The sequence below is a fragment of the Stenella coeruleoalba genome (assembly GCF_951394435.1).
Source record: "Stenella coeruleoalba genome assembly, chromosome: 5".
Lineage (NCBI taxonomy): Eukaryota > Metazoa > Chordata > Mammalia > Artiodactyla > Delphinidae > Stenella > Stenella coeruleoalba.
The window spans coordinates 97,559,243-97,583,819 of record NC_137150.1 but is presented as its reverse complement, the minus strand read 5'-3'; the positions used below and the strand labels follow the sequence as shown (position 1 = coordinate 97,583,819).

At 39.6% G+C, this 24,577-nt stretch overlaps 1 protein-coding gene and 1 long non-coding RNA gene across 3 annotated transcripts in view; one reads left to right on the top strand and one right to left on the bottom strand.

Moving 5' to 3' along the window:
* The window catches only part of LOC307186441, a 49,088-nt gene that overhangs the window by 4,309 nt on the left and 20,202 nt on the right, over positions 1-24,577 (bottom strand). The window contains exons 3-5 of one of the 2 annotated variants that reach the window (XR_013828321.1): positions 13,983-14,033; positions 4,252-4,370; positions 642-849 (exon numbers count right to left, since the gene is read on the bottom strand). This is a non-coding gene — a long non-coding RNA (uncharacterized lncRNA). The remainder of the gene's footprint in view (positions 1-641; positions 850-4,251; positions 4,371-13,982; positions 14,034-24,577) is intronic. The other variant, XR_013828322.1, reaches the window with a different exon arrangement.
* The window catches only part of COL8A1 (collagen type VIII alpha 1 chain), a 56,144-nt gene that overhangs the window by 24,811 nt on the left and 6,756 nt on the right, over positions 1-24,577 (top strand). The window contains exon 2 of the mRNA XM_079921484.1: positions 23,629-23,959. Within this exon, the coding sequence (XP_079777610.1) occupies positions 23,632-23,959 (328 nt within the window). The 5' untranslated portion in view covers positions 23,629-23,631. The remainder of the gene's footprint in view (positions 1-23,628; positions 23,960-24,577) is intronic.

Sequence of the window (24,577 nt, the reverse complement as noted above, 5' to 3'; positions counted from 1 at the left end):
GCTACTGATAGTTAAAGATGATGTCTTCTTAGGGAGGGAGACTTTCTTATGATATCACATTGCACATTTGTGTAAAGTACTAACTTCTTTAACTCTTTCAAATATTTTTTGTGTACCAGCTCAACAATAAGTAAGGACCTTGATAACTTCAAAGAGATGGTGCCTCGTCCAAGCCTAAAATGAGCCATGGTCTATCCTTTCCCTGTGGGTTTTATCCCACAGCTCAGAACTGACACCATTTACAATGCAACCCCATTCCCTTTAGAAAGTTTTTTCTCTGGTGATTTGAGATCTTACCAATTTTGCCACAGTTTATAAATCCTGGAGCTCCTCAGACACAAGGTTTTCATTTAATATTTAACTTTGGCACAGACACATTTTTAAGTTTCTCCAGCCCAAAACTTGGAAAAGAGCTAAGGAAAAGTAGCCAGGAGAACTTTACAACAATATTTTTAAAACTTCATATGTCCAGATTTAAAAATAAATACATTTATATTTTCTTCAGAAACAGCAATAACTCTGAGCTGACATGATTTTTAATAATGCTCTTGGTAACAGTTGGTGGACCCAACATCTTTTTTGGGGGAAAAAAAAAAGAGAGAAAGAAAGAAGAAAAGAAACCTCAAATACCTCCCATTTACCTGTGATGATCTGGCTCAGTCCTTGAGAGGATTAGGAGCGTTTCTTTCATAAAGTTACATTTCATTAGGATGAACGTTTTGCTCCAACACAAATACATTGCAGCCCATCATCACCATTTAAGTTGATTATCAAAAAGCAGATCAATGTATAATGCATCCTGCCACTGCATCTCGAATCACAACACGCAAAGTATGGAAGTGCAAGTTACTACAAAAGACAAAGCAGAGGTCCCAAAACAAAGGAGCTAGAAGCAAGATAATATTAACGATAATAATAAGACATATATCTCAGAATCAGTGTGAGAAACCAACACTAGAATAATTTCAAATTCCAGGATCTGTGAAAGGAATGTTGCCCCATTCTCCTCTTGATTGTGATATAAGGAGATCGTCATAATTTGTAAAATACAATGGAAACTCGTCTGCACATAACTAAAATTTGATTGAAATTGGCACATAACTAATTTCATCTCAAATGAGATTAACTATTATTATTATTTCAAATATTTGAAATTTTTCCTTTTCTCAAACTGAGAAAGTAATTGGTGACATTAAGGTAAATTAATAGTAGTTGCAAGGGCAAATTTTAGCCAGAAAGGTACTACATTCCTGGATATAAGGAACCCCACAAACCCAAACTCTAGAGAGCTAAGCAGCTCCAAAAGAGACCTTTTTTTTTTTTTTTTTTTTACCCCAGTTGTCCCCACTATCAAGCACCAAACCATCTGGTTTGATTCTGCACGTAGTAAAATGACCACATGAGACTCACAGTTTATAATCAGCTGATGGCAGAGTAAGGCCTTCAGGTGGCAAGGGCAGTTGCACACCAAGGGCTGACATTTATGAATCACTAACTCCAGGCACTGTTCAGAGCACTGTATATGGGAAAACTTCACTTACTCTTTACAATACCCAAGTGTAATATATAACACCAGTTATCACCATTTTTTATAGGTAAAGAGTGGCAGGTGCAGAGAGGTAAGTAACTTGCCCAAGGTCACCCAGACCATGAGTGGCAGAGGGAGAATTTAACCCTAAGCATCTGGTTTAGATTCCATACATGTAACCACCCTGCCATGCTTTGTCTCACACTTACCATCCTCCAGTCAGCCTACCAGTCAGACTTCCCAGTAAACTGCCTTCCAAATACCTGATACAAAATGTCAGGTAGACCCAGCTTGACAGAGTCCTCAGACCACCACCCTTTTCCTTCTCATTGCCCAGAGACTCTCATCCCACCCACGTCTGTTCCTCCCTGAGGGGTCACCCTCTCAGTAATTCTCCAGCCCTCCATTCCAACCTGTACCTTCTCATAGGATAATGACTTCTGTTAGAGGATAGGTAAAAGTTCATCTTCTCAAAATTATTAACACAAATATGTGAATGACTTAATTGGATAACTCAATCCGAGAGCATTTGCATTTCAGAAGAGGGCTTTATTAACCCAAATAAATCGTGCAAGAGGGGACTTTGTTGCTATTTCGTTGTTTTTACGGTGCCTGTGGTACAAAAGGCGCAGCATTTGGAGTCAGAAAGAAGTTGCAATCCTAGTTCTGCCACTATCGCCTATGTAAAGTTGGGCAAGTAACTCAATATTCTGAATCTCTGGCTCCTCACCTATTTTAAAAAATAAAAGCAACTCTTCAGAGTAGTGTTGTCATGATTAAGATGATATATGTCTAGCACCTAACATACTGCCTAGCACATGGTGGGCATTCAATAACTGTCAGTCTTTATCCTATTCTTCCAAAACTTCCCAGAACATAGAACCATGGGGCTAACCCCTGACATGGACTGCCATCATTTTGGCAGCGAAGCTGGATCGACAAGGCTTCTCAGTAAGGGCAGCCATCCTGCTATCTGCCTCCTTGGCAGGCTGCCCTCCATTCCTAGGGTCATTGGAGAAGGAGAATGAGTCAGCAGGGACTTTGGAAGGCTAATGAGACTGCAGCTTCACTAAAGACCAATGCTCATGATGTTGGATTATACGCCATAGGCTGTTTTGTAAAGCGATTCATCAACATTGCCTACAAACTTATCCATTCATTCAACAACATGAAATAACTACTATGTGCCAAACGTTGCACTAAGCCCTAGGGAATAAAGAAATTAAAGTAGCCAATGTACTGCCATGTGCTACCTGGTAGCAGAGGTGACAACAAAAGAGAGAACAGCAAAGTCCTTCCCCCAAGAGGTGTACACATGCAGGAACACACACTCACAAGACACAGAACCATACCTTGAGAACAATGATTACCATCCATGGTATCATCCGTTCAATTAGTCATTCTCCAGATTTTTATTGAGCACGAACTACGTGCCAGCCGCTGGGAAACAGCATGTTGAATGAGACAGGCCAGGTTCCTTCTCTCACAAACTTTATAGACATAGCAGGAGGAATAGACAATGAATATAATAAATGAGCAAGATAATTTCAGTTATTGAGAAATGTTATGAATGCGGCAGTGTGACAGTGAATGACCAGATTTGAACATTGCCTCGGTCAGAGTGGTCAAGGAAAGCTTTTCTGGGGGATGGCATTTAGCTGAGACTTGCATGACACGAAAAGGAGCTAGCCATGTGCAGAGTTGGGAAAAGACCATTCAGGCAGAAGGAACAGCTTGTGCATAGGCCCTGGCAGAAGCAAATTGGTGAATTCAATGAATGGAGGAAGTCAGCGTGTCTGGCCCTTAATCAACAGGTAGAGGTGGAATGAGGGACAGGCAGGGACCAGTTGAGATCAAGGTCTGAAAGCAGTGAAGGGAGTTTGGATTTTATGCAAAGAATAATAGGAAGACATTGGAGGGATTTCAGCAGAAGAGTACTGTGCTCTGATTTACATTTTTTTCAATGATAATATTTATAGAATCACACTCTAATAAGGTTAAATGGAGTCAGAAGAAGAATTCCTTTCTCACATTATACATACAATGATCATCAACTTTAAAATAATTATAACATAATACACTAATTCTAACTAGAAGTATAGTTTCAGCATCACTAGGCTAAATGTAATGATTCAGCCGTTCAGAAACATTCAGTAGCTCATGAGTCCATAATGACCATCATTACCCAGGTGAGGCAAAAGAAAAAAAAGTATCCTTTAATAAATTCTGAACAAATAGATACCAGGCAAAGTAAACTCTATTTGAAATTAACACTCCTTCAGCCTAGTGTGCATTCTACAAAACAGGCATATTTGAGCTGTAACCTTCCTAGCTCATCAAGCTGGGTTTGTGATTTATGTTAATCCTGCACAGTGGAGAGTGAGCCAGGTCCTCTTCTGTGTTTTCCAGTCATGAATCCCAGCATGCTAACTGTGAAGGTGCTAATGGTCCAAAGTGTGGCATTAGGCTGGTGTTCAAGGAATCTTAGCTTGCCCCCTCTCTGGGGATGAGGTGCCCTTCTGGTGTGATCCAAGAGGCACCAAGAGGCCACCTTGCCCCAAAGATCTTCCTAGTGATCCTCAAGCCCCTGGACTTCCTCATCACAGATTCCTCCTTGAGGTGATGGGAACTTTATTAAAAGACAAATGTCTTATCCAGGAAGAGTAACCCAATGACACCATTGTCAGTCATGAATCCCCTCCAACACTGGTTTCTTAAATTACCTGGTTGTTGCTAGCAGAGTCCATTTGCAGTTTAAGTCAGGGGAGAAGTTTGGAAAGTCAAAAATGTGGTTTTAAAAGGAGCACACTGAACTCTCTAACAACCTATATGGGAAAAGAATCTGAAAAAGAATAGATATATGTATAGTTAAATCACATTGCTGTACATCTGAAACTAGCACAACATTGTAAATCAAGTATGTTCCAATATAAAATAAAAATTTTTTTCTAAAAGGAGAACATTGAAAAATAAACTGTGGTATTCAGCAGTTAAAAAGAAATGTACTATCAGTCTTATTTACAAAAGCCAAGATACAAAAGATTATATATATACATATATATATATACATATATACACCCATATATATACATATATATGTGTGTGTATATACACACACACACACACATATATATATCACACACACACACACACACACACACACACACACACACACACACACTGCCTCTTTGGGCACTCATTTCCATGCCTGCAAAATGAGTATAATAGCACCTGCCTCCCATAGTTGCTGGGATTGTATTAAATGGGATAATTTATGTAAAGCACCTAGCACAGTGTCTGGCACTTGGTAAACATTTATTCAAGATTTTTTACTCTTAATATTTTTATTAATAATAGAATTGGCAGTGCCTAAAACATTCTCAGCCATTACAAAATATGTGTTCGATGAATTAATGACGAGACTTCAATTAACCCCTGGTAGTGCCAGTGTCGGAGCAAAGAATGATGTCTGGTCTCCATTTCACAGTGAGACTATTCCAGATGTTAAGGTCAGTGGTAGCCAGGAGTGAGTCAAACCCTCCTCTAACAGGATTCTGCTGAACTTTAGTATATTGCTTCTGCTCTGATTATTGTCTATACCTGTATGTTTCATGAATCTGACAGGACACAAAGTAAATTAAAATTCAGGCTACCTATTATAATTTCTAGTTGCAAAAGATCTTTATTTTGAGGATCTTTATTTTAAATTAACTTTATAGTAACTTGAGCTCTTTGAAGGAAAATTCTCATGTAAGTTGTAATACACAATTACACTTTTTATGTTCAATCCAAAAGTTCCTTTAACAGGTCCTGGATATACCAATTTTTCTACCCAGTCAGAACTCAGAACCAAGCAAATAGCCAGCCTTTGTGTCTCTGGACCACTATGTCCACATCGAAAACTACAGGTGGATGGAGAGAGAAATGATAGATTGGAAGATGAATAGGTAGGTGGGTAGATGATAAACATAATATAAAAAGGAATTTTCTTCACATGTTTGTGAAAATGTTTTATCATTTGATTTTGGTAGCAGCTGGAACAAGTAGAGTTCAGCAGTGAGAATCAGATTACTCTAAAAAAATTCAGAATATATTATCATATGCTAAATAATATGTAGGTTTACGAATTCTTTGCCTGACTCAGACTTCTCATGGATAACTCATTATTTTTTAAATATGCTTCTGTATAAGGCCAGATGCTCATAGAGATAATTCAAAAGTTATGTTCACTATGCAATGTCTTCCATTTGCATTCTTTGCAAGTCTTGTTGAGACTGATATTAAAATAAGTTTGTTTTTTGTGGATACACATCAAGGACTAGAGTGCAGAAAAAGCCCAATCACACACTGGAAGATGGAGGGAAGCCAGCATGAGATTGTAAAAATGCTGGCAATTATCCTCCAAGTGAGTTGGTCAGCCCAACACACATGAACAGGAGTTGAATGTTTCCCTGTGACTAATTTCGCAGAGATGGAAACTGACCCAGGGAAGAAGTCTGAGCAGTCAACTGCTCAGCTGGCCAACCCCTCTAGACGATGAGTCATTCCAGGACAGGGACCTCATTCTCCACTCAGTGTTGTGTCTACAGCACCTGGCACTTGCTAAGTACTGAACAATGTTGAATGGATGGATCAATGAATTAAGTAATTAAAGGATGAAAGCATTTCTCTGCCTTCCTTATATCTTAGAATTCCAATCCCCAAGTGGAGCACTGGGGGAGGATCTGGAGGTTGTTGCACAAACAAAGGCAAATGGCCAAGTAGTGTTTATAGGGAAATTTTAGAGGGAGGAGCAGTAGCAGGTGTGAGGGTTCCCCCTTGTCCTTGGCACATTCCAGGCAAGAGTCATGCACAAATATCCAGCAGGCCTGGAAGTCAGACTCCAGGAGAGGAAGCTGCCCCTTGGCCTGTGAGGCTTTTAAACTGTGTGACTCGGGAAGCACGAGCCCTTCCTCTGGTGTGATCAGAGGCTGAGATCAAATAGCTCGACAATGTGGCAGAATTTTGGCTCCAATCCCCTTCCTGGATACTCATCAATTGTGACTGAGGGGAGCAGTAGCACCTCGCCTATCTGGGAGATGGGGTGCTAGCCTTGCACCTCCAGATAAATAATGCAGTGAGCTGGTGGCAGGATTTGCCCCATCCATGTGCATGTTTGAGAAGCATCGGTCCCTCCCCTGGCATGATGGGGCGAGGGAGGGCTGGGGTCTGAGTCTTGCAAATGACCAAGATTGTTCATCTCAAGCACGTTAGGGCTGGGCTATAGTCAGTCTCCATGGAGCTTTACTGGAGGTGGACCCTTCTTGAATGCATGAGCTCTTGCCTCTCAGTGGGGATGCGGTAGACAAAAATTCATCATGCCATCATGACCAGCCCTTCTCCCCAGGAGCTGCTAGAGATTCTTTGTGGCAAGGCTAAGCTTCAGGCCACCACCTCATGCCTCTGACTTCCCTAAGACACCTATTACCTTGTACCTCCATCTTACTATCTACCGATTCCCAGCCAGGGCAACGCACCCAGAGCCCCTAAACTGCCCCAGGCCCCATTCTTCTCAATTGCCTGAGTCCCAGTGCGTTGGGCCCTGTTCTACATTATAGATCAGTCATTTGTCATAAAAACCTCTGGAATATATTAGCTTTCTCAGGTTCTGGAACTTTAACAGAAATTGTGGGCACTTAGCAGACCTATGGAGGAGGTATTTTGGTTCCAGGTAGGGATGGGTGCTTTTTAACACCACCCTAGTCATCCCACATGGCATTTCCTCCTTGCTTATAAAGACCCTGCCCTTGAATCCAGTGAAGAGGGAAAACGATTTGGTTCGTGTGTCCCACTCTGGCCCTTGCAGACATTGGTTTTTATTCAGACTCAGGTTCGAAATGGGCTGATGAGGTTGTAAACACTAGGTAGGAATCAGAAACCTGGAAAGGAGAAAAAGAATTAGGGATAGAGTTGGGAAAGGACAAGGGAAAGGGAAGAAGCAAGTGTAAGAGAAAAGGGGATAAGCAGGAAGCGGGATCAAGACAGGAAGCAAGACCAGTTTCTTTGCATTTTTTTCAGACTTTGTCTTTGCCTTGGGTTGCCATTGAGGTGGAAGTGACATCTTAGTTGTGCTTGAATCCTTCATGGTTCCTAGCACGGTTCACAAAATGTGTGTTGAATGGGATAAATAAGAAAATTAAAGTGGTATGTGGTAATAAGCTCAGTGAAATGGGTCATGGGTCATGGTGACACTACCCCAACATCCTCACTGCATGTTGTCTGGTCGGCTTCGCTTCTCAAGCGAACAAAAGAAGGAAAAAAAATGAAAAGATTTTATTTTAATGGTAATTTCCATGACAGTAGCTGAAACCCCATCTCTTTGGAGATTTTTTTTCCCCTCAATATCCAGATTCTATTACTCTTACAGCAGAGAAGCTAGAAGCCTAGAAAAGCTGAATGGCTTACCCAAGGCCACACAGAGGCAAGTGTCAAGCTCAGGACAGACACTCCTGTTTTCCAACTCTCAGGGCTACGACTGTGAGAAGGCGAAATTGAACCCCATAGGATGTTCTGTTCCAGAGCAGACACAGATTAAGTATAAGATTCAGGTGAATTAATAAAATATAAAACAAAACGTGGGGAAAGTAAAAATAAATTGTAGACTACACAAAGCTGAAATGGGATCATGACACCCAATCCTTAATCTGTTTGCTATTAGGGTGGAGAGCAAGATAGTGCTTTGCTTTCTGGAATTCAGACATACTTTCTATTTATTATTTATAAATTTGAATATTTAAAGGAATACAAGGAAAACTCACACAAGCCAGGCTGGGCCTCTTTATAATGTAAATACCTTTCCAATGGGTAAAAAAAATACTGAAAGATGGTGAGTTTGTCTTCTGACAGTATTTCCCACACTTTTTTATTGTTAGCAAAGCTCCCTTGGAGTGTAACTAAGAGTTTCAGAGCAGTGGTAATGTTAAATCAAAGGGAAGGAAAATTTCAACAAGAATCAAGCTGCCCCAACTCCCCCTTTATTTTTAAGCAGAACCATCAAAGGGCAGCTAATGGAACTATACTTAAGTGGCATTAATTCATCCCTAAGAGGACTCTCCAAGAGTTTTATTGCTACATAAGGGAAAGCCATAAACCAGCAGGAGGAGAAAGCAAAGAAAATAAGTCTGGGGAGTCATCTTGTGTAAGAAAGTGAGCAGGTGGTCCGTAATGTGTCCTTGGCTGGTTTCCACAGTGAGGAGACAGAAATTCATGGCAAGGATGTGGCCCACAAAACAGGCAATCACAGAGAAAAGAATCGTGGGACTCTGCAAAGTGTTGTTGAAGAGTTCACATGAGTATGAAATCATCACATGTTCATCTCTCCCCCTCCTTCTCACCCTCCATCCAATTTCATGTTAATACTCGATTCCACAGCCTATTGCCTGACTCTTTCCAGTGTCTGGCATAATTAGGACAGAACAAAAAAGGACTAGACTGGGTAGAGACAAGGACAGTGAGTTTTTAGACTTGAAAGGAACATTGAGGATCATTTAATCTGACACTCTCGGTTTTACAAATAAGGAAATGGAGTCTCAGAGATTACCTTTATGGAGGGTGAGAACTTCAGGGATTTTTCACTTGAGGTTTAGAGTCCTAAATTGAATATTAAGACTGGGGATTTAGAAAAATGCCTCCGTGATACTGTCATTCAGCTCAGGCCAAGTCTAAGACCTTTAGAGCAGCCATAGAGACTATTACAAGCATCCTGTGATGAATGACAATTATCACCAATCTCAAGATTATGTTACCTTCAATCAACCCTTCCCTGTCTTTACAAAGTTTGTTATTTTTAAAGCAAAAAGAGCACTCGATTTCTAAGGAAGCAAGCCTAATATGTAGGATTTCTCCTTCTTGTGAGTTGGCAGGGGACACTAGAACACAAAATCAGGAGTGAGAATGAAAACTATAGACAGAGAGAAGAGGCAGGTTGATCCAGTATTCAGAAACTGTAATGCACTCTCAGCCTTCCCACCACCCAAGATCTTATTTAAACATTTAGCAAAGGTGGGAGAAGATGGGATAAAAATATGGTGCCATTCATTTATTGGCTTGGCCAAAAAGTTCGTTTGGGTCTTTCTGTGCGATGTTACGAAAAACCCAAACGAATTTTTTGGCCAACCCAATGTTTGTCCAACAAGCAATTATAAAGCCTATTTTGTACACAGTTATGAACCAGGTGCAGAGAATCCCCAGAGATAAATGTCTGACCCCAGGGCTCCAGACACTTGAGAGAGCTTGTATATGGAGCTTCCTGCCCCCCATAGCCAGTTGGTAGATTTTATGACCATTGTTCAAAGTAAAATACATTACAAATTTGCTTCACTTGGGGGAAAATTAATATTTTCTATTTAAATAAATGCTTGTGGCTAAAAAAGATTTGGGATTTATTTGGTATTTTGGATTTGAGGTTACTACTTTGCACTTACTATAAAAGAAGCATATGTTGAATTGAGTCTGTTTTTTCAGATACAAAACTCAGTGTAGTTTTGAATTAAGCAAGGATCTATGGTGCGGGGGAGGGGGACATGAATCTTTCAGACACAAGTCTTGGAATATGGTAAACACTAAATAAATGTGAACTATCCAATATTATTATTCCTCAAGTTCCTGAAAATAGTACGAAAAGATCAAGCTTCTAAAAAAAGTGATCTTAAGCTGATTATTTTTCTGACCTAAAAGTATAGCTATTATTACTCGTGGATCTTACTTCCTTCAACAGTAAAATATAGCCTAAGTCCTGCAGCCGCTCCCACAAGGCCAACCTGCTGCCATCACCGCCTAGAAATGTCTTTGGTTCTCTGAATGTTAAAGCCAAAGCCCTTCACAGTCAATACAAAGACAGCCTGCAGTGGCCAGTTCTCTATGGAAAGGGGAGCGAGACGAGATGGAGCATTTGAACCGAGTGCTCTCGGGCGACAAGCAGGTGGGGCAAGGGCTGAGGGGTGGGAACTCAGGCGCTACACTTGTTATCCACCTAGGAGGAGCTATCTATACGTGACCTGTCTTTGGTATCTCAGGCAAGGGGACAATTGGGCAGCCTAGTTTTCATAATAGGTCTGGAGCAAAGTGAAGACAAAAAATCATTATCTTTCAAATTCTTCAAAAACAGGACTGCAATTAAGTGTGGTGGAACAGGTGCCCATAATCCCCTCTACTGCTATTGCTTCTCGTCATCCTCCTTCTCCCTCTTTAAATAATAACTAACACCTACCTATACAGTGCTTACTATATCTAAGCACTGTTCTCGGCATTCTACCTGCATTAATTCCCTTCACATCCTCCATAACCTCACAAGACAGACAATGTTACCATCATCCCCAACTTATCTTGAGGAAATGGAAGAACAGAGAGGTTAAGTAACTTAACCTTAACTAGGTCTAAGATCACAGACCTAGAACATGATAGAATCAGGATTTAATGCAGGCAGGTTAGCTCAGAGTTGCTGCTCTTGAACATTATCCCCTACAGCTGCCCTTTAACTGTTGTAGCTGCCAATGTCTGCTTCTAGATAACACCCTCCACTTCCCTCCTTACTCTGCTGAGCAATTACCATTCATTCTTCAAACCTTAGTTCTAACACTGTCCCTCAAGGACCTTGTGTCTCACCAACCTGCCACCCACACACCCCGTCCAGGTTAAAGTCTGTTTTGTCTTTATTGAAGCACTTACACCAGATTAAGATCTAACTTGCAATAGTTGACTGGAAACTTCTTGAGAGTATGTCCTTGTTTCTCACTTATTTTTATATATAGCCAGCCACTAACATAGTAGTGCCTAAAAATTCCATATAAGATTGTTGAATTTAATAATTAAACAAATCAACGTGACACAGTAGAGAGAAACAATGCCAGGAGTTAGAAATTTAAGCAAATAAAGGCAGGGGAACTCCCCCATACGATGTTTTAGCGCAAGAGAGATGTTAGAAACCATCTGATACCAAGGCACCCAGCAGCCTAAATGTTGGATTCTGCTCGCAGGTAGGCATTTGTTTTTTCTACCAGACATTATTTTTAAAGAAATCAACCCCAAGTGTCAAGATGAAGAGGTTTCACAAAATGTCCCAATGTGTGGCTTCTCGTGAAAAATTGGAAAACCTGCCCAAACCAGGCAAACAAGTGAGTAGTTCAACTACTGCCCCACTGGATAGGGTAGTGCTCCCTAGTTCACTGCAAACTCTGGCCAGCCGACTCCACTCACTCCCCGGTCTCCCTGCTTCCTCCAGGTATTTAGGCTCTTTCCCCCTCTAATTCAATCCCCTCATCTTATAGTTTAGGAAGAGGAGGCCCTGAAAAGCACAGGAGTATAACATGACAGAGAGGTGGCTACATACACCCCAGGTCTCTCATCTCCAAATCAGTTTCCTATCCCCACTAAGTCCTAAGAAATAGCACTTATAAAGCACGGTTATCAGTGCAATTCCTCATTTTTGTGAATTCTTTGTACCCTGTAGCAAAGTTTGCTGAAAAAAAGGAAGGTCTCTTCCACACTCCCAGCCTCCTTCACTTAGGCATCTCCAAGAACTGGCATTTATTACATAATTCTTTGTCCTTTCCTTTCTCCACTTCCATTTTCTCTGAAAAATGTTCAGTGGATTAACTGTGAAAGCCTTATGATTTTCCTCCCAGACAGCACATCCATCTCTTTCTCCCTCAAAATAAATTCCACCCCTGAAAGAAGCAGAACTTCCAATACCAAGATAGCTGTGGTTTGGTTGCTTTCAGTGCTTTGCCTGTGTTCAAAGGGCAGGATGTTACCACGCGGGCTAATTATCTATATGGAGCTGTGGTTGAAAAGTGGTGGATTTAGAGACTGCCCTCTCTGTGGCTGACAGTTTATCACAACTTGGCATTTTAGGCTTAGCCCCAGCTTGAGAGCTCAATTTTTTTTGTATTTAAATTCATTTTTGGGAACAGTCCTGTGGAATGATCTCTGCTACTCTTAAACCGTGCAACAGAGAAAGAACAAATTCACATTTTTACTGACCAAGAAATTGTTGAGATTTTTTTTTTAGTTCTTATATAATTCAGAAATTTTCATGGGTACATATTGTAACTTTAGTAGGATTGCTCTTCTGACTGGAGATTAGCCATATGAGTGTGTGTGGGCAGGGGGAGGGGAGAGCAATTATGGAGGAAATTTATTAATTATTTTTATTTCCAAGTGCTGTTGATTTGATTTAATATTTTGCCCATGTGTGATAGAAACTCTAGAGCTTGACTTTTAATATCACGTCATTCAAGGTTATGTGGCTCAAAGTAATCTTAGCTAAATAAAACTTCAACACCTGAATCCCCCAAATCACCAGTTCGAAAGTGAAAAAAAAGTCAGTTGGCAGCCTCGCATCCGCTACCTCTCGCCTTTCAATCCACAAAGACACGTATGCATCCATACAGTAATTTCATTAATAAATATCTTAGTATTATGGAAGACGGAAAAGGCTAGGATTTCTTGCTTGGTTTAGGGAATTTTGGTTTGTTTCACAGTTTCCTATAAAAATACTAAAATGAAGAGTCTACCCGCCATGAAAGCCAGCTAATTAGAAGAAAATGCTAGCACAGGAAGTTGGCTTGCTTGCTCAATCTTCTGGATATACTGATAGAGTAAATACTAAGTGCCAATCAGAATGGGACAGAGAAGAGACCTTCCTGTGCTTTTCAGTCCTTCCTTGCCACCATCGTAGGAAAATACTGGGAGAAACATCCCTGGTGGCAAAGGGCTCTCCATCCTGCTTCCAGGAAGTGCCCAGGCTGGCTGGGAACTGGCCCTGCTGTACTTTATATTTCAACTTTCTCAATTTTCAAAACTTTGACCAGAACTAACTCATTTGAGTGTCACCTAATCTCTCAACTTTTCTTGGGTAAGATGCTGAGCAATAGTGAAGCATCTAGAAGACACAGAGAATTGCAGAAAAGTAGAAGAGGCAAGAGCTTCTAATATGACAGCCTTCCTCAGGAAAAGTTGGAGTCCAAAGGCAGGCCTTTGGACTACCCTAAGACCCCAAGTTCTTCAAGTTCAGGACCTGGATAAAGGTCATTCAGGAAACAAGTTATGTGCCTTTGTCTTTTTACCTAACTTGGTTTAAACTTTCTAGTCTCTGCAACCTTAGATATTTTGGGAATGAGTGTGATTTTATCATTTTACTTTATTCAATTCATTCATGTTATTTACTAAGAACAACTTCTACAACAACTACCAAATTTCAACTATGCATATGACAAGGAAATTGCTGAATTTTGTTTGGTTGAAATTCACTTGTAATCCCATTGGTCTGCACAGAGTTCAGGATTAAATAAAAGTGTTTGCAGTGAACAAATGTTCCATGAAATTTATATATTTTTTTCCTTCCACTTTTATCGAGATATAACTGACATATGGCACTGTATAAATTTAAGGTGTACAGCGTAATGATGTGACTTACATGCATCATGAAATGATGACCACAAGAAGCTGAGTGAACATTCATCTTCTCCTATAGATACAAAACAAAGGAAAGAGAAAAGATTGTTTTCCTTGCGATGAGAACTCTTAGGATTTACTCTCTTAACGACTTTTCATAGATACCAAACAGCAGTGTTAATTGCATTTATCATGTTGTGCATTACATCCCGAGCACTTATTTGTCTTATAACTGGAAGTCTATACTTCCATGTCCATGATATTTATATGTTACAAAATACATTATAGTTAGTTGCTCTTAACAAATATTTTTACAATGTCCAGTTCAGTGATTTACATTAGATGAGACTTCCTCACACGTCTCTCCCTTGCAAAGGCCTGAAAACACCGTTATTTTACATTATGTCATTTACACAAGCTGTAGTAGTGCCAAGAAGGCAGAAAGATGCTCATGTGAACGGTAGAGTTCTCTCCAGCCCTTCTCGGTCACACCAGGAAGGAATTTGCCTTGCTGCACATCGCTGGGCCCATGGAATGGGGAGGGTCTTATTCTTGAGAAGCCCTCATCTTTGCCTGCCTTACTATAGAGCTGCCTCTAAATTTCGGATCTTCCATTTTTCTTCAAAAATGAACATTATATATATAAAAAAAAAAGAACATTATAGCTCCTAAAAATGACTACATCATCCTATTCACTTCCTACTTCGCCTTCCCAAGGTGCATACTTTGTATTCATTTGTCATTCCTATGACAGGAGGCATACTTGCTGAATGACTCTGGGGGACATTTTGAGCCTATACATTGTAGGGAGGTTTTATCATTTGTAGCCATTTTTTAAAGATTTCTCAATAAGCTTCAACTTTTAGTCAATCTTCGAATATGGTATAAAAGAGGTTATAAATCACATTTTTGTCTGTAAATTTTATTTCTTATTTAGGTTCTTTCTTTGGTTTCTCGTCAGATACACCTTCTTTCATCAGAGGGATACTTGCAGGGGGGCTGTTCAGACCCTTCTCCCTCCCTCTCCACCTGTAGAAGGTGGGGGGAGTGAAATGCTGAAAAGTAACCAGAAGTGTGAGATGACATCCAAAAGGCTTAAGCATGTACATTCATGAAATCATTTGTCCATGAAGTATGGATTTGTTGTTCATGTTCACAGCTACCATAGAGTTTTAGAACTAGAGGGGACCTTGAGGTCATTTAGCCAATGTCCCTGTCCTGCAGATGAGGAAACTGATGCCCACTCAGAGTAGGTGACTTGCTTAGGTCAGAACCAGCATTTAGGTGCTCTGTGCTCTGCAAACAATGATGCCTTCATATTATGGGAAGAAAAGCTAAAAACGAAAAAAGGGTTCCACTTTAGAACGTCCCTTTTAGGGGTTCTCTCAAGTGTTTTATAAACTCTTTGGCAGCTGACATGATTCCAGTTAGAGAAACAAAAGGAGTTAATTGCAGACTTCAATTATGTGAACTATTATTTTAAGTAAAATATTCTCCAGATGTTTCCCACCTCCTTTGAGAATAGAAAAGAGGAAATGAGCTTAAATTTCAGCAAGAAAGATTCAGATTAGATATTAGGAAATGTAGGTCTGTGAATCCTGCAGTTGGTTACCAGGGAATGTTGTGAAATCTCCTCTTCTGGAGAACTTTTGGAATGTGGCAGTTGGCCATCCATTTCAGAGGGGTTATGTGGGTGGCCCATAGAGCCAAAGACACAACCTAATTGACACCTCAAGTTCTGTAGGTCCCAAGAGGTCATGCTCTGCCCATAGCTAGGTGGTGGGGCTGTTCGCTCCTCTTAACTATAGCAAAATTCAGGATTCATCAGTGAAGCACATGTTCAAGTTCAGTTTTATACATGTATCAGTCCTAATAGGTGTAATTGGGTAGACTGACTAAAACTAATGAATGCTTATTGGATATTTTTGCCCACTGCCTTCACTGATTGATTGACTAATATCTGATGGTTTAATTTCTTTGGGATCCATCTCAGCATATTCACCTTGACTTCCTTAATACCTTCCAAGCTTGTGTCCCTAGTCCACAAAGCAAAAAGTAAGGGATCCAGTCCAGGATCTTCTCCTATATACAGGGAAATTCTTTATTTCAACGAAAAAGGCAGCCTTGGAATTTGGAGGACAAGATGGAGAAAAGTGGATGTATAATTAGATCTGCACCTTGTTATCTAATGTATTGATGATATCTCCTAACAATAATCAAATGAGAATTACTTTTTAAAAATTTTTATTGAAATATAGTTGATTTACAATGTTGTGTTAGTTTCAGGGATACAGCAAAGTGATTCAGTTTATATACATATATAAAATTTACACATGTAACATATATTTATATATATATTATTTTCCAGATTCTTTTCCATTATAGGTTATTACAAGATATTTAGCATAGTTCCCTGTGCTATACAGTAGGTCCTTGTTGGTTATCTATTTTATGCATAGTAGTATGTATATTTTAATCCCAAACTCCTAATTTATCCCCTCCCCCCCTTTCCCCTTTGGTAGACATAAGTTTGATTTCTATGTCTGTGAGTCTATTTCTGTTTTGTAAATAAGCTTATTTGTATCAGTTAGATTCTACAAATAAGTGATATTGTATGATGTCTGTCTTTTCAAATAAGAATTTAAAATTTCTAACTTGGAATGTAACAGTCTTGAATTTCAGTAAAATAATCAACTGTATAAATACAGGATGGGGAGATATCATTTGAGAGAGTTTAGTGTTAAAAAAAATAAAAATAAAAGACCTAGTAAGTGGACAAAGGATTAATCGTATGTATTTAAAGTATGTTCATGGTGCTGGCATAAAGTAAGTGCTCAAAAACGTAGCTAATATTATTATAACTTTGATGTTTATTGCCTTTCCTCCCCTAACCATCCTCTGGTTCTGGTTTTCTAAATACAGTCACTGATTTTGCCCAATGCTAATATAAAACAGCACTAAACCATTCTTCTACCTACCCCCCAAAAATCCATTCCCCCCAAAGAATTAGGTTTTCTGAAGGTATCATCAGAAGAGTTAGAGTTTCTTCATCTCTGAGGAAATGAAGGAGGGAATTTACAATATGTATCCTATTATAAACACAAAAAGTTCAATTGAAAAGACTTTTTCCTTTCTTGACTGCCTCTCCATTGGAAATCTTTTCTCCGACTCTTTCCCACGCAGCAATCACACTTAATCTCCTCCGGAATCCCCCAGAAGGCCAACTTTCCATACCCTGTATTATTTAGAGTTGTTTCTATCTTCCTTTAAAACCCAGGTGCCAGCCCATCCAAACGCAGAAGGCTCAGTTTCTACAGTAAAGTGGGTTTCAAAGAGCATCACCTCAACATCCTTACCCACCCTCTCCTTTGTTTTTCTCCATATCATCCAACACACCATACATTTATGATTTTATTTAGTTTGTGTCCCCATCATAATCCTCAAAATGTTAAAAACACAATTCTCATTTGTAAGTGAACATGTCAAAGTTTTAAATGATGACAAAGTCAATTTGAAATATAATGTTAAAAATCTGGGTTTTTCATTGTAATGAGCAGATAAAAAATATGCTGAGATAATGCTAAGTTTGATACAAAACTGGTTAACATTCCAAACGGCAATAAAACCATAACCTGAGTGGGGTTAATCAACATAGTTTATAGAGTTGTTAATGTCCTGTAATACTAATAAATTACGCAACAAAGTTACATATCCCTAGTTCCATTACCCTAAGGTGGGCTTATTTACATGGCAATAAAAGATCATGTGACCATCTATCTTTTGCCTTAGCCAAGTTGGGGGATATATTTCTTAATACCCACTTCCCCACCTCCCATTAAAAGTAACCTACATGTGCACTGCCATTTATGAATCAAAAAAGTGGGTCTCCCCTATAAGCTGCTCAGATAATAAAAATAGCAACAGAAGTTGCACAAGAAGGTCGTAAGTTGCCTTATGAATGTTTCCATCATTATTAATATTCAGGTAGGAAATATGAAGGCCTTCTGTCAACAACTGTTGTAGGAAGGATTCCAAATGGGGAATGAGGCTGAATTTGATATTTTCTAAAGCCCCTATCAACACTGCAAGTTTTGACTGTAAGGGTTCATCAATAAATGTTGAGGAAGTCAAAAGAATATCACACATTTTCCTGGTTCTCAGGAAACCTACGATAACGGTGAGGTCTAATGGACAAAAAACAATAGGAAAAAAACATAAGGTTGATTAGAATTATATTTAACTTTGTGTTAAACTTTCAGTAGTACTAGCAGAATAATGATGTTTGAGGAGGTAGGTAGGGAAGACTTTACAGAAGAGGTAGGAATTGAGTTGGTCTGGAGGAATGGTAGGTGTTATGGGCTGAGTTGTGTCCCCCCAAATCATATGTTGGAGTCCCGATTCCCTGTACTTCAGAATGACTTCATTTGGAGATAGCGTCTTTAAGGAGGAAATTAAGGGTAGGCCCTAATCTAATAGGACTTGTGTCCTTATAAGAAGAGATTAGGACACAGACATGCAGAGGAAAGACCATGTGAAGACGCAGGGAGTAGATGGCCATCTACAAGGCAAGGAGAGAGGCCTCAGAAGAAACACAGCCTACCAATACCTTTATCTTGGACTTCTAGCCTCCAGAACTGTGAGGAAATAAATTTCTGTTGTTTGAGCCACTCAGTCTGGGGTACGTTTTTTATTGCAGCCCCAGCAAACCAATACAGTAGGGTTGAAATATGGAGAGGGGTTTAAAAAGAATAAGAATCCTCCAGAAAAAAAAGAATACCATGAAAAACGAGGTCAAAATGAGGACTGACATAGATGAGGAACAGAGTCTTGAAACAGGGGTTTACATTAATGAATGGCACATACAGCTACCGTTATCATTAATAAGACTCTTTCTTTTTTCCAGTATTGTGTCTTAAGAGAGAAAAATAAACCTTTCAACCTTCGCACCTCTATCCAAAATTTACTTCCTCAGAGAGGTCTTCCCCCACCATCCTTCCAAAACAGCATCTACCACCCCAAGCCATTTTCAAGCCCTTTCCCCTGCTTTATTTTCTTCACAGCACTTAAATCTGAGATTACAAAATTTATTTTTAACTTGTTAATTACATGTCTTCCCACACTAGAATGTGAGTTCAATGAGATCAGGGACTTACCTCTCTAATTCACCTCTCTTTCTCTAATCCCCAGAACAGTTTGTAACACTTAGTAGGTATACCATAAATATCTGTATCTAGCGAATGAATTTCCCTGAGAAAAGCAATCAATCAGGAGAGAATTTTCTTTGAGAGGCATGGAAAAGCCAAGAAAACAATTCTGGTAAATATTGGAGGAGTAGGATACTGCGTGACTTTCCCTTGTTTTAGGTGTGGTGAATCTGAAGCCTTGAGAAACTACAAACTCTGTGTGAGGGGGCAAGTAGGGGGCACAGAGGAGGGCCACCCGGCAGCAGATGAGAGAGGCTTGTCCACACCGCACACAACACGGACACACATGCACACACATACCCCAATACAGACATGCTGGGAAAGGGAAAGGGAAAGCTGTCCCATATGAAAGGGAAAGTTGGATTTAGGGCAAGGATTGAAGGTTTAAATACTTAAAACATTCTTTCAGACAGTAAGCCAAAATCTCATGAGGATCAACATACAAATAAAATGCTGAGGAGCGTCTAAAATAATATATATCACATTACTCTGTTATATACATTACAGATCACATGAGGAAACTGAAACTCTCTGCAGCCCTGCCCAAATATAGGGAACCATTTAGGGCTGTTCAAAAAATGACCAGGACTGGCGACTCTGACCCCAGAATGAATAACTGCCTTGGTTCAGCTGTTCTTTCTTGCCATTTTTAACAAGTACGTTTTAATGGCCATTATTGTTTTATTCATGTTAGGTTTATCATTATTGCAGTTAACCTCACATTTACTTTGGCTAGTATCCTTTTTTGAAAGTCTTTGACATTTCAGTTGGTTTTGATTTGTCTTTTTGGTCACACTCCATTAATAATAACAAACGTGAGGAGTGCTTTTCGGCTTACAAAGAATTCATAGTATCATTTGTGCCCTTGAACAGCACTGTGGGAGAGTCAGAGATTATAATTTCTGTTTTATAAGCAAGGAAACTGAAGCTCAATGAAGATAAGGGACTTGCAGAAAGTCATAAACACAGAGAATGGCAGAGCTACAACTCAACTCCTGCCTTTTGGTTTCTTCTACAATGCGCTTCCTGTATGACATGACACCCAGCACTAAGCTAGCCTGGCTGGCAAAGATCCAGTGTTCACACACAGTATGTATGTTTATGTTCACATGTACTCAAGCACACACACACCACATAACGGTTATCAAATAGAAACCCAAGAACACATTAAACAGAACTCACAGCATTATTGTGTTCTACATCCTTAGAAAAAGAAAAAAGAGGCAAGAAAACCCACTACCACCATTTCTCCCCAGCAGGAATTCTGAGGTTCCTTCTTCCCACCAGGTGTTTGTACAGTGTTACACAAATCTGATGTTCTTTTGAGTGATTTGGGGAGAATCTCCACACCACTTTGATCACCAAAAATATCCTCAGGGACAAGAGGGAAATGAGTAAGGATAAGTCAAGTGGTAAATTCTAACCAGGGCCCCTACATAAATATTCAAGCTAAAAACTGAATGAAGTTTATTTAAATAAAGATCCAGAGAAACGGCAGATGGCACACTGAAAGAGGTAGTTTTCAGGAGAGAAAGGCCAAGCCTATGAGAGGAAATAATTGTAGTAGAGCAGAATCCCAGTGGGCCTTTGGTATTCAACTGGTCTTCTTCCAAGCATTTCACCCTCTTCCAATTTTCCAGTGTTTCATTAGACTGTCCTGGTTTGAAGATTATTAAGTAAATCCAACACAGCCACTGAACTGAAGGAAGGGTGAAGGACCAAGCATGCTATCTATTATCACTCCAAGTTCAGGGTTTAATAGTGAAACTCATTAACCTCCAAAGATAGAATTAAATCCCAGGCTACACATCACCAGATATTACCACTGTCAGCTCTCTTGTGACTGCCTTAGACATTGAATGTTAGAGTCAGATGGGGCTTAGAGAACAACTGAGTCTTATTTTTAACAAAAGAAGTTGAAGGGATCTGTTCAGATACACAAAATTAAGATGAAGTTCTGGTCTTATGAGTAAAAAAAGTAAGGAACAGTGGTGCGTAGAACAGGCTGTAATTTGTCTTAAATGGGTGTGCATATTCAGAGAATATCTCTGGGAAAATATGAAGGAAAATGGGAAATGTTGTTACTTCAAAGGGAAAGGATTTTAGATACTAAAGAACAGAAGTGAGAAGAAAATTTACTCCCCCCCCATATCCTTTGCTACTCATTAATAGTTTACACATCTGTCACTCCTACAAAGAAGTGTAAGCTCCTTGAGAGCAGGGCCTATTGACTATATTATAGTCATCTTTGTAATCCCTGGGTGGGTCTCTCATTGTGTCTCATAAATACTCAATAAACCACTGTTGAGTACTTACAACAGATGTTCTTTTTCCATTTAAAATAAATTTGACTATTGAGTATAAATCAATATTAATTTTGTGGCTCTTTCCAAATGGTTTATAACAATTAATCATTCATATAAGGACATAAAATAACAGCTTTCTATCTTCTCCCATTTAGAGTACACTTGAAACAAATAGTTCTCGAAGACTACTCTGACTTATGAAATAGAGAAAGTTGTATAAATCATTTTGCTGACAGATGTTTCTTCATTTTCACCCCAAAGGGGAAAAAATGATTAGTTAGTATATTTAGAAAAATTGTAATGCAGTGAATTTCATGGTGGAGATTTTTACTAAATATTTTCTTAGGTGCTTTTTATTAACCAATTCTTCTGTAGCCTGTTCATACTCTTGGCATTACTCTTGAATACGATGTTGCAAAGTCAACCCACATTTTCTAAGAAGTGGAAAACTATGATCCAGAATTAAGTAAGGCAGAAGCAAAGAAAACAAACTCTTAGGAGAATCGAACTTAAATTATTTACTCAGTTAGTTACTGGATTAAATTATTTACTCAAGTTTACTCAAAGTTTTCCAGAAGACAGTTACATTAAAAATTGTGAGAAACTTGCCACTTCTTTCTCCATCCCCCCAATTCCCCCCTCCCCCCACCCCGCCACGTCCCATCTCTCTCTCTGCAGCATTATGATGACACTCCATTTAGGATTCAGATTTTCGTTAAGTCCCTCTATAAGATGTGGGAGCAAAGCCTTATGTGTAGTTTTAGGACCTCCGGGTAACTGAGCAGACGTCAATGTGTACCACACTTGCCCTCTAGCGGGAATTTGTGAAAACTGCAGTTCCCTGGGATGTTGGTTCTTCAACCCTGCGCGTTTCCAAACACCCATCTCGAGCTGTTTTTTATAAACAGATAAACCTCATTTATACTTATTCTACTAATTACTAATTTGCAAAGGGTGCTATTAAAAGGCTTAAAACAGCTTATTCTTGCGAGTAAACATCTCTATCTTATTTACACAACAAATATGCTTTGTAAACTCCTTTCTTCATAATAGTACAAAGATAAACTTTAATGATCTCCAGGTCCAATTAACCTAATTCTGAACAAATGACTTCAGAGTACATAATTAGAAGAAAGAAATGGTATCCCTGTATGTACATAATTATGATGGTGATTTTTTTTTTTAATGACATTTTGGGGCTGTCACATGAAGTACCTTCTTTCCAATTCAGAAGATATCTTCGGTTTTTATTGTTGTTCTTGTTTGCTCTTTAACCTTTGTATGTTTATGACCACACCAAAGCAGCCAAAGGACATCTGACATATGAAAAACTACTGCCTCTGGCATAAAGCCTATAAATTATTAACTGTTTCCATTTACAACAGAATTTCAGCACTTACTAACAAAGTTATGACTTGCCACTAAGTTTGCTTCATTTTGGAGAATCTATTCTATCTGTTAGGATTAAGTTCAGTGCAAATGTATGGCACCCAAAATAACAATGGCTTAAAGAAGGTAAATCTTTCTCTCTTGCGTAAACAAATTCCAAACTTAAGGATGAATATCAATATATGGCGCCTCCAAGTTCAACCAAGGCTCAGGTTTCTTCTAGCTTGTTGCTCTACCATCCTCAATGCACAGCTTTCACTCCATGGTTCATGGTGTCTGGCCTGTTTCCGGGTAATATATATCCACATTCCAGCCAGTGGGAAGAAGCAAGAGGAAGAACATGCTCACTCCCCTTAAGGAGCATTCTTGGAAGTTGCACCCATTACAACTACACGCAACAGACCAGAACTTTGTCACGTGGCCACTTCTAAATGAAATGCCGTAATTCTAGCCTTGCTCTGTTCCAGCTGAAAGTCAGGGGTGCCAATACTATGGAAGAGGGCAGAGTTCATGTTCAGGGACAACCAGCAGTCTCCCCATAGCTTGCAATCCCACCAGCTGCCTTCATTTGATAGACCCTACTCTTTCCTGGGTTTTGTCTGTTTTCTATTGAAAGGTGACATCTTCCCTTCCATTTGTCTTCCACTCATGAAGTTCTGCTAATAAAGACCATGATTCCTTTTCTTTTTTTCTCCCTTCTTTCTCTAAGTAAACTCCGGTCACCTGGCCTGCTGGTTTTCACCATGTTGGTGCGTACCTTCCTCCACAGGTGATGGCTGGTCCACCTGCCCTTCTGCAGCTGCTGGGAGTACTGCTTACCATTTCCCTGGGTTCCGTCCGGCTCATCCAAGCTGGTGCCTACTATGGCATCAAGCCGCTGCCACCTCAAATTCCTCCTCAGATTCCACCGCAAATTCCGCAATACCAGCCCCTGGGCCAGCAAGTACCTCACATGCCTTTGGGTAAAAATGGCCTTAACATGGGCAAGGAGCTGCCCCACATGCAGTATGGCAAAGAGTATCCACATCTACCCCAATATATGAAGGAAATTCAGCCGGCACCAAGAATGGGCAAGGAAGCAGCACCCAAGAAAGGCAAAGGTAACATACTTCGGTTCTGCTGTAAGACAGCAGCTTTCCAAAACCCTAAACAATACGCTGCGGGGGGGGGGGAGAGCTAAATTTTAGACATTTTTCTTTTAGCATGTGTGACTGACATTCATTAACTGCCTGTGTCCTAAACCCTATCCTTGAAAAGTTCAGGTCTTGAAGAAAGACAAAATTATTGTAAGTTGTGTTTTCTTATTTCAACAGCATCAAATGACAAAAAGCATACTTCATAACAAATAAGTTTAGTCCCTTACTCATTATTTCTTTATTCAAACATACAGCAACTAATGAGCATCTCTTTTTGTGTCAGGCTCTAAGCCAAAATGCTAAGGGATATAGCAGTGGAAAAAAAGAAAAAAGAAGTGATGTCAGTCTTCAGAACTAGGAGAGCAATGTTATAAGAACCTGCTGTGTTAAAAAAATCATATAAAAGCACTTTGTAAACTAGGTGCCAGACAAATGTGTTTTTAAGAGTGCTCTAATTAAGTTGTTACACATGTCAATCAATAAATCTACAGAAGGAGCCCAAAGAGTACAGACTATATACCTACCTAGAGATGATGATACCTGAAAATCTCTCCATTACTTTCTAGGCATATTCATTAGTTA